General features: G+C 68.5%; 3 protein-coding genes across 7 annotated transcripts; 1 reads left to right on the top strand and 2 right to left on the bottom strand.

Moving 5' to 3' along the window:
- Positions 1 to 600: 600 nt before the first annotated feature.
- On the top strand, positions 601 to 3,907 carry DRC12 (dynein regulatory complex subunit 12 homolog; the record flags this gene model as incomplete). 2 transcript variants are annotated; one of them, XM_083808623.1, is made up of 6 exons in its annotated part: positions 659 to 1,463; positions 2,042 to 2,107; positions 2,332 to 2,451; positions 3,008 to 3,100; positions 3,481 to 3,611; positions 3,687 to 3,904. In XM_083808623.1, exons 1-6 carry the CDS (start codon positions 1,397 to 1,399, stop codon positions 3,813 to 3,815), a joined length of 606 nt encoding a protein of 201 aa, XP_083664749.1. In that variant the 5' UTR covers positions 659 to 1,396. The 2 variants fall into 2 exon arrangements, with proteins under 2 accessions (XP_083664750.1, XP_083664749.1); XM_083808624.1 differs by lacking the exon at positions 3,481 to 3,611 and having other exon boundaries at positions 601 to 1,463; positions 3,687 to 3,907.
- Positions 3,908 to 3,949: 42 nt separating this feature from the next.
- Positions 3,950 to 6,931, bottom strand: NHERF4 (NHERF family PDZ scaffold protein 4). The gene is made up of 7 exons (XM_083808579.1): positions 6,624 to 6,931; positions 6,233 to 6,444; positions 5,938 to 6,124; positions 5,716 to 5,852; positions 5,412 to 5,616; positions 5,088 to 5,284; positions 3,950 to 4,941 (listed from the first exon to the last, which is right to left on the bottom strand). The coding sequence occupies exons 1-7, from the start codon at positions 6,625 to 6,627 to the stop codon at positions 4,084 to 4,086; spliced, it is 1,800 nt and encodes a 599-aa protein (XP_083664705.1). The 5' UTR covers positions 6,628 to 6,931; the 3' UTR covers positions 3,950 to 4,083.
- A 15-nt stretch (positions 6,932 to 6,946) lies between these two features.
- NLRX1 (NLR family member X1) lies at positions 6,947 to 13,430 on the bottom strand. 4 transcript variants are annotated; one of them, XR_014574716.1, is made up of 10 exons: positions 13,312 to 13,430; positions 12,823 to 12,904; positions 12,549 to 12,609; positions 12,216 to 12,313; positions 11,479 to 12,095; positions 9,633 to 11,041; positions 8,796 to 8,882; positions 8,441 to 8,692; positions 7,883 to 8,304; positions 6,947 to 6,965 (listed from the first exon to the last, which is right to left on the bottom strand). XR_014574716.1 is itself a non-coding variant. In XM_083808546.1 (9 exons), exons 2-9 carry the CDS (start codon positions 12,899 to 12,901, stop codon positions 7,986 to 7,988), a joined length of 2,922 nt encoding a protein of 973 aa, XP_083664672.1. In that variant the 5' UTR covers positions 12,902 to 12,904; positions 13,312 to 13,430; the 3' UTR covers positions 7,689 to 7,985. The 4 variants fall into 4 exon arrangements, 3 of the variants coding, with proteins under 3 accessions (XP_083664672.1, XP_083664673.1, XP_083664674.1); XM_083808546.1 differs by lacking the exon at positions 6,947 to 6,965 and having other exon boundaries at positions 7,689 to 8,304; XM_083808547.1 differs by lacking the exon at positions 6,947 to 6,965 and having other exon boundaries at positions 7,689 to 8,304; positions 13,302 to 13,416.
- Between the last annotated feature and the right edge of the window lie 155 nt (positions 13,431 to 13,585).

Raw genomic sequence — 13,585 nt, 5'->3', positions numbered from 1 at the left:
AGCTGCCGACACACGCCGTACCCCATCCTCCTTGTGCCACCGGGCTGCTCCGCGCCGCCCTGGCTTCAGCAGCTTCTTTCCACCCCAGTTCTGCCCCGGACCAGGGCTGTCCGTCCGCTGCTGGCTCGTGATGAGCTCCTGCATGGAGCTGCGGCATCGGATGAGCAGGACGGCGGCATCCAGCACCAGACGCAGCAAAGTAACCCCGTATAAATCGCTTATAAAACTCCCCGTCTTGATTTTACAGCCTTTGGTAGAACTTGGTAAATATTTCTGGGACAGGCAGCTCCTTGTCTGGCTTTAATTACCTGGGCAAATTTTCCTAAGGATTATATTGACCTCAAATATGTCAACGTTTATTGAGGCCGTGTTCCTGAGGCTTTTCCCATTAGATGCTAATGGCTTCTGGCTAATAGTCAAGCCGGATTGACCACCGGAGGGTGCCCTGGCCAGCTCCAGGATACCACAAGTACCCGGGGAGAGGGCTGGGGAGGGTTACACCAGCTTAGTGGAGCCAAGCATAAAAATCACCGTGGCCCCAATCCAAAGAGATCAGGGAGCGTGCTTGAGCAATTGCGCTCCTGCCTATCATCGGCTTCTCTGGGCGTGATTCACGCCAAGCCGCGGCTGTATTTACGTGCAGGACCTCAAGCAAAGGTTGCTTTCCTTGGGGACTGTCTCCTCCCTACGGAAGGAGGAGCTGGGCACCCTTTGGGACTGCCCTGGCGGCAGCAGGGGATGCGGTGTCCTCGCCCAGAGCCGCCAGCTCCCGCCGCCCTGCCCACGCAGCGGGGTCTGCATCCTGCGGAAGAAAGCACCTACACACTCCTAGCTGTTTGGGGTTAATCGCGTCCCGAGCAGAAACGGCGGCCTGAAATCCCCTCCCTTCCTTCCTCTCCTCTTTTTTATAAAGAGGGTCAAAATCCAGCCGCGGTCCCCAGGGCAGAGCTCGCGGCAGCGAGCGGCAGGGTGTGCCGGAGGGGAGAGCCAGGGCAGGAAGGGAGGAAGGCGCTGGGCTCGCCTCGGGCTGCGACCTGGGAGCGTCGCCCTCCCTGCCCCATCCCCACGGAGCCACCAGGCTGCCGTGGGACCAGGGCTGTGGGATGCATTTGGGACGGGGGCCAGCCGAGCCGCTGGGAGCCGCGGCCAAACCCAACCGGCTCGGTGCCGGGAGCGGGGACGGCCTCGGACCACCCCGGCGCTGCTCTGGGTGCGTGTGGCCCACGCCTGTGTCACGGGGGAGAAACGCTCGGCTGCTGCGAGGCGGAGGCAGGCGCGGGGCCAGGCGACAACCTGCCCTGGCTGCGGACACAGTTGCTACAACAGCAGGGGCTGGCTTCAAGGCGGCTGCTGCGCCTTCGGGGACCCAGGTCCGTGCTAGCGGCGCTGCCGGAGGATGCCTCCGAAGAGCAAAGGGAAGGGGAAAAGAGGAGTGAAGCAGCAGAAAAAGAGCAGCGCAGCGGGTGAGTCTGGGGTCTTGCCTGCCTCAAGTCACCAGGGATGTAACCCTCCAGTCCCGCCTCTGCTGCTCCCGATATGCTGATGAGAAAGAGGAGGCAGCAGGGTCCCCAGGGCAGTGCGCAGCATCCTGCGCCCCGCTGCACCCTCCGGCCCAGCGGGACCTGGTTTGGGAGGTTCAAACTGCCAGGCCCCAGCTTCTACAGACCTCTGAGAGTGGAAGAACACGTGGAGCGGGGTTTGGGAAGGGTCCCCAAACCTCTGTGCGCCAAGGACCCTGGCTGCTGCCCCGTCTCCATCGTGAAATGCCAGCCCTCGGTCCCGCATGAGCGTGCATCTCTCCAGGGAAGCCGCTTCAAGTAAAACCGGCTGCACCCTGACTCCGTGTCTGCACGAACGCAGCCCTGGCGCCAGCCTTTCAGCTGGAGGTGTGCCCCAGCCAAGCTTTCCCGGGGGGCGAGCATCCCGAGGCAGGCTGCCCCTGGGCCACCTGAGCCACACGCGAGCCCTCGGTGTCCCTGGGCCGAGCCCCACCGGCGGGCTGCTCCTGACTCCCTCTCTTCTTTCTCCCCTCTGGCTGCAGAAAGCCAAGCTGAAGCGACGTCCAGGAGAGCGGCACCAGAGGCTGACAGCCTGGGAGAGCACCGGGGTAAGGGCTGGAGGAGCCAGGGGCTGGGGCAAGCTTGGGAGCAGAAAAAGGGTTGGAAAAACTGGGTGCTGGACATGGCACCGAGCAGGGCACCCAGTGGATAGAGCCCCGCGGCTCCCCATGCTTGCACGCTGCTCCGTGGCTGCTCCAGGGGTCGGATCCCCGTGGGTCACCCCCCGGCGGGCACACAGACCCCACGGCAGCCCCGTGCCTCTGCCCCACAGCTCCCTGGAGGGACACGGCCCGGTGGGCGAGGGCGGACAGCGAGGGGCTCCGGCGGAGGCTGCGGGAGCTGGAGCGGGCGCTGGAGCAGGCACGGGACGACAAGAGAGACATGCACGAAGGTGAGGGAGAGGCAGGAGGGGGCAGACACAGGGACCCCACACCCTGGGACGCCACCGAGCTTACCCCACCTCTCCCTTTGGCCCATTCTGCTCAGCCCCACGCCGCCCCGGTGCTGGCCAGCCCCGCTCCCACCCCTGCCACCAGTGTGCGGAGGCTGCGGCCGCGCACCCAGCTGCAGAGCAGAGCACAGGGGAGACTCCCCAGGCTGCAGCAGCCATGGCCGTGCCGCTTCCTTTAGTGCTCGAGCAGGAGCTGAGCTGAGCAGAGGTGAAAAACCTCAGCCAGAGGTTTGCGGTCTTCGCCACATGCAAAACTCCGTGCTCGTTTTCGCTCTCCCACGCTGGGCGGAGAGGCTGAGCGTTCCCCCGACAGGGCTCCCTCCTCCCCGGCCGGACACGGAGAGGGGGCACGGCCACTGCGGGTGCACCAGCCTGCAAGGGAAATCCTCAAATCCCACCTTGCCGGAGCCCCCCCAGCCGCAGGGGCTGGGTTCCCAGCTCGGGGACCTCCTGCCTGTCCCTCCTATCGTCCCCTTCTCCTCTCCGTGGCTCCCAGAAATGAGCCGGCAGTACCGGGAGCTGCAGAGGCAGACGGCAGCCCACAGCCAGCGCCTGGAGGCGAAGGTGAACAGCCTGCAGGAGCAGCTCGGTACGGCCCCGGCACGCTCCCCCCTTGCTGCTGGGATGGGGACGGGTTAATTCCAGGGCACCGAAGCACATTTTGGGGGGAGAAGCGGGAGATGGGAGCCACTCGCCCTGTGCTGTCTGCCCAGCAGGAGCTGAAGGCAAAGCCTGACCCTGCTCCCAGCACATCCCCGAGCTTGGGAGGTGCTGACTGCAGAGGGGATGCTGCGATCCCACCCCGACCCCAAACCCTGTGCCGCCCCATCCCCAACCCCTGTGCCAGCCCAGGAGCAGGGGCAGCTCGGGCAGGGGCTGTGCCACACTGCCCGCTCCGTCCCACACCATTCGTGCAGTGCCAGCCTCCTGCACCCACGTGCTCAGTGTCCCCTGTCCCCAACCCCGCAGCCACCAGGCTCCAGGAGAGCCAGCAGAGCCACCAGGCTGCCACCACAGCCCTGGCAGAGCGGGACAGGACCATCGCCCAGCTGCAGGGCAGGATGAGCGCCATGGAGAGGGAGTACGAGCAGATCCTCCACGTGAGTGGGGACATTTTTGGGGTGGCTCCCCCTGGCAGCACCGTTCCCCCCCCTCACCGTCCTTTCTCCCACCAGGCCAGCCTGGACCTGGTGCTGGCCAAGCTGGCAGGGGCCAGGCAGCACTGGGAGGAGCAGGGCACGGCCATCGCGCTGCAGCACAAGCAGCGCCTGCAGGAGTTCGGCCTCAACCCCCTGGAGATGTAGCGCCCTGGGCACCCCCAGGAGGGGGTCATCAGCACGTGGAGGGCCCCCCAGCTCCACCTCCACCGCCGCACCGGCTGGGTGACGGGTCCTGAGCGCCAGAGCCTCCGTTACACCACCCACGTGAACGGCGGAGTGGATTCGCGTCCTTTAATCCCACCCCAAAAGGGTGACGCGGGAATGGTGCCCTGCTGGGGGCAGATCCCACCCGGAGTTCGCAGAGGGCAGGAGCACAAGGAGATGTCCGTGCGGGGGCAGACCCCAGCCCGGCTCAGAGCTGGGGGGGTTCCTCCAGTGCCCCGTGGCCTCCGCTGCTCCTTCTCCCCTTCGCCCGAGGGCCAGCCCCGGGCTGAGCCGAGCTCCAGGCTCCCCATCGCCCCGGGTCATGGCGTGAAGGGCCGTACCTCGGCTCTCCCGGGGGCAATCCAGAGCCTGGAGCTGGGCGAGGGCTCGAGTGCCGCATCCCTAAACACTCCCGGAGGCATCGGGGCCGGCAAAGGCGCAGCTCTGCCTTCAGGTTGCCACTAATAAAAGCCCGGGGCCAGCCTCGGGCAGCGGAGGCGAGTCCGTGCGAGGTGCGGTGCTGGCAGCCCCGTCCCTGGCGCAGAGGCGCAGCGTTGGCCATCCCGAGCAGCTCCTCTGCTCTCCGGGGGCAGCAGCAGCCTGGACCTGGTGGGGCCACGGAGGCTGGGTGCTCCCGGGCCACTAAAACGCCTCGCGCAGCCGCCTCTGCTCCTCCTTGCGCGGGCTCTGCGGGGACACGGCGGGGACAAGAGGGCAGCACACGTCCACCCACCCCGCCACACTCCGCGGGTGGGTTTGGGGGGATCTTTCTGCTCGGCCCCCGTGGCCAAGGGGCCGCGCAGCCCTTCCCACCAGCCCCGCGGTGCCAGGGAAGGGCCAGGAGAAGCGGGGCAGGAGGATGCCAGCCTGGGAGCAGCGCGGCGAGGCGGGTTACCTGCGTGATGGTTATGCTGTTGGCAGCAGCCACCAGCCAGGAGCCGGGTCCCTTTGGTCCCACGTCAACGTGGCAGAGCCCAGGGGAGCCGTGGGGAGAGGGCAGGGAGGGCGTGCAGGAGCCCGAGGCAGGGTCGCCGTCCTCGAGGAACAGCAGAGGGGACAGCCCCACCTGGAAGAGCCCCACAGGTTAGCCGCGCGGCTCGTGGAGCTCCACGGCAAGCCAGGAGCCCTGCAGGGCCCTCACCACGCAGGTCTGGGGCTGAGATCCGCCCCGTCACCCAGCCCCGCAGCACCCCAGGGGTCCCCGAACCGTACCGAGCGGTAGAACTCGTCGCTAGCGGGGTCGATGACCAGCAGCGTCACCCGGTCCTCGTGGGCGCGGATCCTGAGCACCGTCTCCTGGTGGTCCAGCCCCTCGATGCTCTCGCCGTTCACCGCCAGCACGCGGTCCCCTTCCTTCATCCCCGCCTGCTCGGCCGGCAGCCCGGCATCCACCTCCCACAGGAACTGGCCTGCCGCGGCGGGGACAGGGCAGGGAAGATGCTCATGGAGCCCGACGCTGCCGGACCCCCAAATGCAGCTGGGAGCAGCCCCCAGAACGGGCACGGGGCTCGCCGCTATCCCCAGATCTCCCCTCACCTATAGCCCCCGCGCCGTAGTCGTCCTCCTTGAGCAGGAACCCGTAGCCGCCGGGGCCCTTCGCCATGCGCAGCTCGCGAGCTCTGTAGGGCAGCCAGGAGGTGTCTGCCGAGGCGGCCGGGGCCTGCAGCCCCCGCAGGCGGTAAAACTCCTCCACGGTGCTGGATGCCACCAGCAGCGTCATCTTGCTGCCGCTCTGCTTCAGCTGGAGGAGAACCATGGGGTGCTCGGCACCACGGGACGCTCGGCACCACGGCCGGCCCCAGCCCCGGTCCTGCACCCATCGTGGGAGGGCAGCACGCACCTTTCGGGCGAGCTGGGAGCGCGAGCAGCTCCTCACGCTGGCCCCGTTCAGCTCCAGGAGCCAGGAGCCCGTTGGGACCCCCGCTCGGTCTGCCGGGCCGTCCTGCCGCACCGAGAGCTGGAACATGCCCTTGGTGCCTGCGCGAGGGGAAGGAGCGGGATGCGGCGAGCGGGGCGATGCCACGGGCAGGTTTCCATCCCCGTCCCCGTCCCCGTCCCCTACCTTCCGGCCCCGACACGCTGAAGCCGAAGCCGCTTTTGTCCCTCTTGACGTGGCAGAGGCGCGGGCGGACGTCAGCGGGCAGCAGCTGGGCCAGGTCCCGGCCCAGGGCTTTGGCCGCTTCGTAGGAGTCGCCGTCCAGCACCGCCAGCAGCACCTGGTTCCCGCTGGCCTTGATCTTCTGCACCACCTGGACGGGGCCAGGATTTGACCCCGGAGAACGGGACCTCTCCGGCAGGGTCGGGGGGCAGCGGGGTCCCGCACCCTCTGCGCCCCCCCCGGGACGCTCGGGGCTTACCCGCTGGTGGTCCAGGTGGTCCACGAAGTGCCCGTTGACCTGCAGGAGCCGGTCCCCGTCCTGCAGCCCCCTGCGCTGGGCCAGCCCCCCCAGCTCCACCTGCCGCACGACGTGGCCGTGGCTGCCCAGCTCCTCGTGGAGGCAGAAGCCGAAGGTCTCTGCGCTGCCCTTGCTCAGGAGGTAGAAGCGGGGCTCCCCCGCGGCCTCGCCATCTGCGAGGGGGGCACGGACCGTGAGCGGGGGCCGCAGGGATGCTCTGTGGGATGGGGACCCCCTCCCCGTAGCCACGGGGGGGTCTCCATTCCCCTCTGCCACACGCGCCCCGGGGTGCCCCCAGGTGCCCGGCCCCAGCGCTGATGGGGGAACCCGCAGGAGAGGGGGGGGTGTTTACCCATGTCCTCAGCCAGCGACAAGGCGGGGTTGTCGATCCCATCTTTGGGGTTAAATTCAAATTTTCTGAAATGACAAAGGGCGGGAGAGGCCACGTTAGCGCAGCCCCGTCGCCTTCCCCTGCCCTCCCCAGCCCTGCCACCACGGGAGCCTGCCGGGACCACAGCTCCAGCACCGTGGGGCTGCCCCTATCTCTCCCGAGCTGACAGCTCAGGGAAAAACCCTCCTAGGACCAGGACCCACGTCCCACACCGCCTCAGCACGGCCCCGTTACGGGGCCACGAGCCCCCCGGCCGGGGGGAGCTCAGCACTTACATGATGGACGTCCTGTCGCCCTCGAGCCCTGCAGGGGGAGAGGAGAGGTGAGCGCAGGAGGCAGCAAGCTGGGGGCAGACCCGCAGCACTCGGGGTTTGTCCGTGCAGGGGCCGAGCGTGCCGCGCCGGGGCAAGCGGGTTTGCAGAGTCTGTGCAGCCCTCCCCCTGGACTTTTGGGTGGGGGTGAGGAGGGCAACGAGGTGCCCAGAATTGATGGAAACCTCCCCGCCGCACACCTCCCCAAAAGAAAACCTCCCCACCTCTTCCAGCACAAGGACCCCCCCCAAACCCCTGGAGAGGGGATTCCTGCCAAGCCCCACCCCCAAAAAGCCCAGCTGCGTTTTCCTGGCTGCCTGCAGCTCCTTCCCGGCGCCTCCCCGGGCTCCGACGCTGCCCTGCAGAGCCTGGGACGTGCACGTGCGGCAGGGGCTGCGCGGGACGAAGCCCCGCTGCCCCGGCACGTACCTTTCATTTGCTTCATGGCTGCAGCGAATGCGAGGGGGATCAAGGTACAGGGTGAAGTGGCAGCGAGGCCAGCGTCCCCGCCTCTCCCAAGACGCCCCAGGTTTAATGGTTAAACAGCCCCGACGTCTCCCCTGCCCTCCCAGCCCCGGGGCACCGCTGGCCCTCGCCCAGCAGGGCTGGGAGCCGGGACCAGCACCCCGAGGGGCTCGGCGACAGCCCCCGGGCGTCCCAGCTTCCAGCCGCCCCCTGGGGCAGCCCACGGCGGGGAAGAGCGAGACCAGGAAACAAAGCGGAGCGCTTTAATGCCACCGAGGATTTCACAAGCAAGCCGGAGTCCTGCCCCTGCCGCGGCTCGTCTCCAGGCCGGCAGGGGTTGGGACTCTCCAAGCCCAGAAGAAGAAGTCCCGTTTGTTCCTGGGCTCCGGGCGGTTCTCCCATATTTTCAGCCTCGCCCGCGGATCAGGGCTGAGCCCCACGTACCCAGCGCCTTGGACAGCCTCAGCAGCACCCGACCGCTGGGCATCTCCCCCGGGATAGGGGCACGGGCACCCCTGCAGCGTCTCCTCCCTGCCTGGACAGCAGCTCACAGGGTCCCCTGCTGGAGCTTCCCCAGCATCCTTTTGACCTCGCTCTCCACCCGCAGGAACTTGGCTTTCCTCCAGGGGTTGGCCGTCTGTCTCCGGCTGCTCTCCAGGTCCTGCAGGAGGAGGGCGAGGTGCTGGCGAACCCGCTCGCGGTCCCAGAAGGGCAGGTTCCTGTGCACGGTGTTGAGGATGCTGGACCAGTAGTCGGAGACGTCGGTGCCCGCCGTGAGGAAGACGAGCGCCCTGACGCCGTCCCGGTCCATGCGCAGGCTGTGCAGCGCCCGCTTGCCCTCCTCGCTGATGTCGTTGAAGTACAAACTGCGGGTCGGGAGGAGACAAGGAGACGTTGGGGGCCAGGATACGCGGGCAGAGAGGGGTTCCAGCCCCTGCTTGCTGCCACCGGGAGGGACATCGGGTGGGGAGCATCGCCCGCGAGCGGGCGGGCTGAACTCACTGCACTTTGTCCAGCGTGGCGTGCTTCTTGGCCACCTCCACCACGCGCAGGGCGGCCGCGTCCGTCAGGGCGTTGTAGCCCAGGTTGAGCTCCTGCAGCTGCTGGTTGTCGGCCAGGCGCCCGGCGATCTCCTCCACGCCCCGGTCCCCCAGCGCGGCGTGCAGCAGGGACAGGCGGCTCAGCGAGCGGTTCCCCGCCAGCGCCTCGGCCAGGTGCCGTGCCCCCCGCTCGCCCACCGGGTTGTTGGACAGCCTGGGAGGACACGGGGTCAGGGAGCTGCCGAGGCTGGGAAGGGGGTCCCGGAGCGGGGTGGGCAGCCGGGAGGGTTTGGGGCGGGGACGGGGGCAGCACTCACCGCAGGTCGCTCACCGCGCACTGGTCGTGCAGCAGCAGGGCGCGCAGCTCCTCGCAGGCGTCGGGGCCCAGGCTGTTGAGCTGCAGGCTGGTGCAGAGCAAAACGCGGCGGGTGGCAGGGCCGAAACGCCGCCTGGGGGGGGGGGGGGGGCCGTTCACCCCGTCCTCCCCATCACCACCCCACCTGGGCTCCCCAGCCGAGGACCCTTGAGGTTTCCTCCCCAAAAAGGAGCACACGGCAGCCCCCCCAGCGCGGGGGCAGCGTCAGCCGACAGAGCCAGCGCCGGCAGGAGCGAGGGGAGGGGAGGGGGACCCAAGCCCTGCCGGGGGGGGCTGAGGGTCTCAGGGGGGGGCAGGACCCCACCAAGCCCTCCCCAAGCTCCAGAGGCAGGAAGCGGCGCCCAGCCCCGCTGCACAGCCGCGTCCATCTCTGCGAGCGCTGCTCGCCACCCCCTGGGCGACGGGAAGACTGCAGTGCCACAAACGGACTGCGACGGACCCCGGGGCCCCCCCCCGGGGCTCCGCATCCCCCGCCTGGACCCAGCGGGGCGAGCTGCGGGGCGACGCCGGGTGGCACCGAGCAACGGGATGGAGCCCGCGGGCACCGGGCGCTGATCGCGGCCCCACGGGAGGCTGCGGAGGGACTGCGGGTCCCGGCATGCAGCGCCCGAGCCGGGCTGCACACGGGAGCGGTGCACGACGGGCGCTGTAGTCCTCGGGGACCGCTCTGAGGACAGACAAAGCGTTCCTGCCCTTCCCTGCCCGCTCCGTGCCCCGGCAGAGGCGAGGGGAGCCCAGCCCTTGAGCGCTGCCCAGGGGAAGCAGAAGAGGTACTCACTGGAGGACTTTGCACCGCAGCAGGACGGGGAAGAGGGTCCTCAAGCTGCCGGCGTCCAGGTTGCAGGAGGTGAGGTTGAGCTCGTCCACCTCGTGGCACGCCGTGCCCATGACGGACGCCAGCACGGAGCACTTGAGGGGGGTCAGCTTGACGGACGAGAGGTTGACGGTCCGGAGGGAGCGGACGGCCTCGGCCGTGAAGCGCTCGTTCTGGAACTCGTGCAGGAAGAAGAGGTAGTCCATCAGCTCCGAGGGGGGCAGCCCCTTGCGGCTGTTCCTGATGACGGTCTTCTTCATGGCCTCGGCGATCTCGAAGGCCGCCAGGTTCTTGATGGAGCAGCCCAGCTGCTCCAGGATGGCGCGGTTGCGGCGGGACAGCAGCCCCCCCATGAAGATGGGGAAGAGCTCGAAGACCTCGTCGTCGGGGGCCTCGTCGGGGTGCCGCATGGGGCCCTCCACGCCCAGGATGCTGGAGTTGATCTGGTCCAAGACGTCGTCGTTGTAGTAGTCCTCCTCTTTGAAGAGCTCCTCCGCCATGGTGCGAGCGATCGTGTCCCGGTCCTTGCCGCTCAGCCGCGAGAAGAAGCGGGGGAAGATTTTGAGCAGGTTGAAGAGCACGGGCAGGAAGCGCAGGGGGAGCACCTTGGAGACGATGCCCAGAACCACGGCGGCGTCCTCGCTCACCTTCCCGATGAGCTCCGACAGCTCCTTGCCCACCTTCTGCGCCAGGGTCTTCTTCTCGCCCAGCACCACGTAGAGGGCGGCCAGGTACTCCTGCATGGCAGGGATGGTGAAGACGAAGGTGTGCTCCTTGCCCGGCTGCACGCACGGCGTGAGGAAGAAGCGGAAGACGTCGCTGCGGAAGACCTCCAGGAGGTTGAGCTCGCTTTCGGTCTTCATCTCCACCTCGAAGCACTGCCGCAGGTCCTCCTCCGAGAAGCAGGTCTTGCGGGACATCACCCCCTCGTGGGCCAGCTTGCCCACCGTCTTGGCCACGTACTTCATCATGGAGATGTCGGTGGGGTCGGTGCTGTCCAGCACCTCCCCGCTGAAGTTGAGCCGCAGGAAGCTGGTGTAGATGCCGGTCAGGGTCTGGCTGGGCGGCACCGTCCGGGTGAAGTAGAGGAAATGCAGCGTGGTGCACACCAGCCAGCAGTACGAGGGCAAGAAGCAGGCGGCGGCGATCTGGTTCTGGCGCTCCAGGTTCCTGGAGAGCATCTCCACCAGGTTATCCTGCTCGCCCGAGCCCTCGCCGTCCCCTCCGCCGCAGCCGGGCTGGCTGAGGCGCATCTGGAAGTAGAGCTTCTGCAGGTTGGTGTCGGAGAAGCCGCAGATCTCGGCGTAGCGCCCCACGTACTTGCCAGGGATGCGGCGCACGGCGGACGGGCGCGTGGTGACGATGATGCTGGCCTGGAAGCGGAGGGCCGGGTGAGCTGGGAGGTGTTCCCTCTTAGCCAAGCTCAGCAGGACCCCAAGCCTCTGACCAGGAGCACCCGAGGGTTTGAGAAGCTGCTGCCCTAAGCGTGCTGGTTCAAAGCTTGCCCAGGCAAAGCGCACAGAAGAGCTTTCCCCATCCCCTGCTAGACATAAATTAAATCTGGAAGGGCACAGCCCAGCAGGCGGGCTCCCAGCTGCCGCCTTCTTCGTCTCACCAGGCCTCCCCAAAGACCCCCCAGAGACAAATCAGCATGAAGCCACCTCAGGGAGTCCCTCCAGGGACGGAGGCTGCCCGTTGACTCACAGCCAAGCTGAACAAGGAGCAACGCACACGAGAGCCAAGCCTGAAGCATCCCCGGGCTCTCCCCCAGCCTTCCTGCAGCACGGAGGAGCTGGAGGGGGACACTGACCTCTGGCAGGAGGTACTTTCGCAGCAGGTTGACCACGATGGCAGAGGGAGCTATGGGCTCGCCGGGGTCGCAGCACAGCTCCGTGCCAGCCAGCCGAAAATCCAAGTTGAGGCGCTCCAGGCCGTTGAGGATGAAAAGCACCTTGAGGTTGGAAGCGCCCAGAATGGGCGCCACGTCCCGGAGGTGCTGGTACTTCTTGGTGACGAGGCGCCGCAGGGAGATGGGGACGCGGCTGTGGGACAGGTCCTCGCAGGAGAAGGGGATGACCAGCTCGAAGCGGGGCAGGAGACCGTGGCACCAGTCCACCACCATCTTCTTGATGAGGGTGCTCTTCCCCGTGCCCACGGTGCCGTACAGCACCACGTTCTTCACCTGCCGCCCGCAGGCATCCACGTCGAAGAGGTTCTGGAGGCTGATGACCTGCCTGGAGGACCGCTGGAGCTGGTGCTGGACGGTCAGCTCGGGAGAGGGCTTCAGGATCTGCTCCAGGGAGCTCTCCCGGATCACCGGGTCCACGTGGACCGCGTCCAGCGAGAAGGAAGGGCCGAACTGCCTCTCCTCGTTGGGCTGGTTGCTGAACCACGCAGCCAGGCTCTTCTGGTGCTTCTTGATGGCATCTGGGGAGAGAAAGGCGTTGGCAAGAGGAGGGCTTCTCGCTAGCAGGGACCACGCACAGCCCTGGAGGGCAGCAGCTCTGCAGGACCCCCCCGTCCTCCTCCACGAGGCCGCACGCTCACCAGAAGAGGCCACGGTCCTCAGGTGGTCCAGGCCGTGGCGGGAGGAGCCGCGCTGGGCTGGCGGCCCCTGGGAGCCTCCTTGGTGGCGAACACAGCTCCTGGGGCAGGAGGAGAGCGTCGGGAGGAGGGCAGGGGCTGGCAGCCCCGAGGGGCAGCGCGGGCAGGTGACGAGGGAGGGACGAGGAACCCAGGGACCCCACGGGGCTGGGGCGAGGCGGAGAGGCTGGGCTGAACTGGGAAGGGGGCAGGGGGGCGGTTTCCAGGTGGGGGCAAAGCAGCGTGTGCCTGGGGAGCCCCGATCCTCTGGGGGCACCCAGCTGCGTGCTGCTGTACCTGGGCAGGGAGCCGCTGTCCCCGCTGAGGATCTTCCCGTGGAAGGAGCCGCCGGCAGCACCTGCGGGGACACAACGTGCCTGGGGGTCACGGACAGCATCCCCCAGCCCCACGGGGCTCGCGGCACCCCGCTCACCGCCTTGGCACCCCGCGGCGGTGCCCCACGGACACCCGGCTGCGTGGCCGGGGTGGGCGTCCGGGGGGGGGGAACGAGGTGACCCCAGGAGCGGGACGGATTCGGGGTCCCAGCCCCAGAGGCGCAGCACTGGCTCACCTGGCAGCGAAGCAGCTCGCAGGTACGGCCCCAGCCGGGCCCAGGGCAGGCAGCCCCGTCCCTGCACGGCCCGGGACATCCTCTGCGGGAAGAGAAGGGTCAGGCAGCGAGGTGAGGTGGGTGCTGGGCACGGCAGCCCCCCCCCCGGGCCCCCTCCCGGCCCTGCAGCCGGCAGTCACTCGCCCGGGCTCAGTCCTAACAGCGCGGCAACACCCGGGGGGGGGGCAAAAATGTTGGAAAAAAAGGGGAAAGGAGGGGGGGGGGGGGGCTTCCTCCTGCCGGACCCCCCCGCTGGGCTTTTTAGAGCTTTCCCATTAAAACCCCAAAAAGCCCCGCTCCCGCTGCCCGTCCCCAGCCGCGGACAAGAGGCTCGGCAGCCCCCCCGAAACCCCAAATCCAACCCCGGGACCCCCCCGAGGACCCCTCCCCCCCGAGGACCCCCTCCCCCTCGCTTCCGCAGCACCCCAAGGACCCCGCACCCGCTGTCACCTCCCTCGGGGCTCCCCCCGGGACCCCCCCGACGGCTGCCCCGGCTCGGGAAGGGCTCGGCGGAGGGCGCCGGGGACTTCCTGCGGCCCGGCCCCCCCCCGGCCCGCCCCGTTCCGCCCCGTGTCCCCCCCCCCGGCCCGCCCCTGTCCCCGCCCGGCCGCCGGGAGCAGCGCCGGGGGGAGCGCGCCCCCGCCCGGAGCCGGGATGCGTCGGGGACGGGGCTCCCCGCGGGGACCGGGGGGGGTTGGAGGGGATTTGGGGGGTCCGGGGGGTG

This window comes from Anser anser (genome assembly GCF_964211835.1).
Source record: "Anser anser genome assembly, chromosome: 22".
Classification (NCBI taxonomy): Eukaryota; Metazoa; Chordata; class Aves; order Anseriformes; family Anatidae; genus Anser; species Anser anser.
This window is presented reverse-complemented; position numbering and strand designations above follow the sequence as displayed.

What these genes read in the sequence shown, in the direction of transcription:
- NLRX1 (XM_083808546.1), bottom strand. Translation starts at nt 12,901, where the DNA reads ATGTCCCGGGCCGTGCAGGGACGGGGCTGCCTGCCCTGGGCCCGGCTG. An exon ending in GCGAGCTGCTTCGCTGCCAG is followed by an intron (nt 12,610 to 12,822) that starts GTGAGCCAGTGC and finishes GTGTCCCCGCAG; the next exon opens with GTGCTGCCGGCGGCTCCTTC. An exon ending in GAGGACCGTGGCCTCTTCTG is followed by an intron (nt 12,096 to 12,215) that starts GTGAGCGTGCGG and finishes TTCTCTCCCCAG; the next exon opens with ATGCCATCAAGAAGCACCAG.
- NHERF4 (XM_083808579.1), bottom strand. An exon ending in CAGCGTGTCGGGGCCGGAAG is followed by an intron (nt 5,853 to 5,937) that starts GTAGGGGACGGG and finishes CCCCTCGCGCAG; the next exon opens with GCACCAAGGGCATGTTCCAG. An exon ending in GCTCCCAGCTCGCCCGAAAG is followed by an intron (nt 5,617 to 5,715) that starts GTGCGTGCTGCC and finishes GTTCTCCTCCAG; the next exon opens with CTGAAGCAGAGCGGCAGCAA.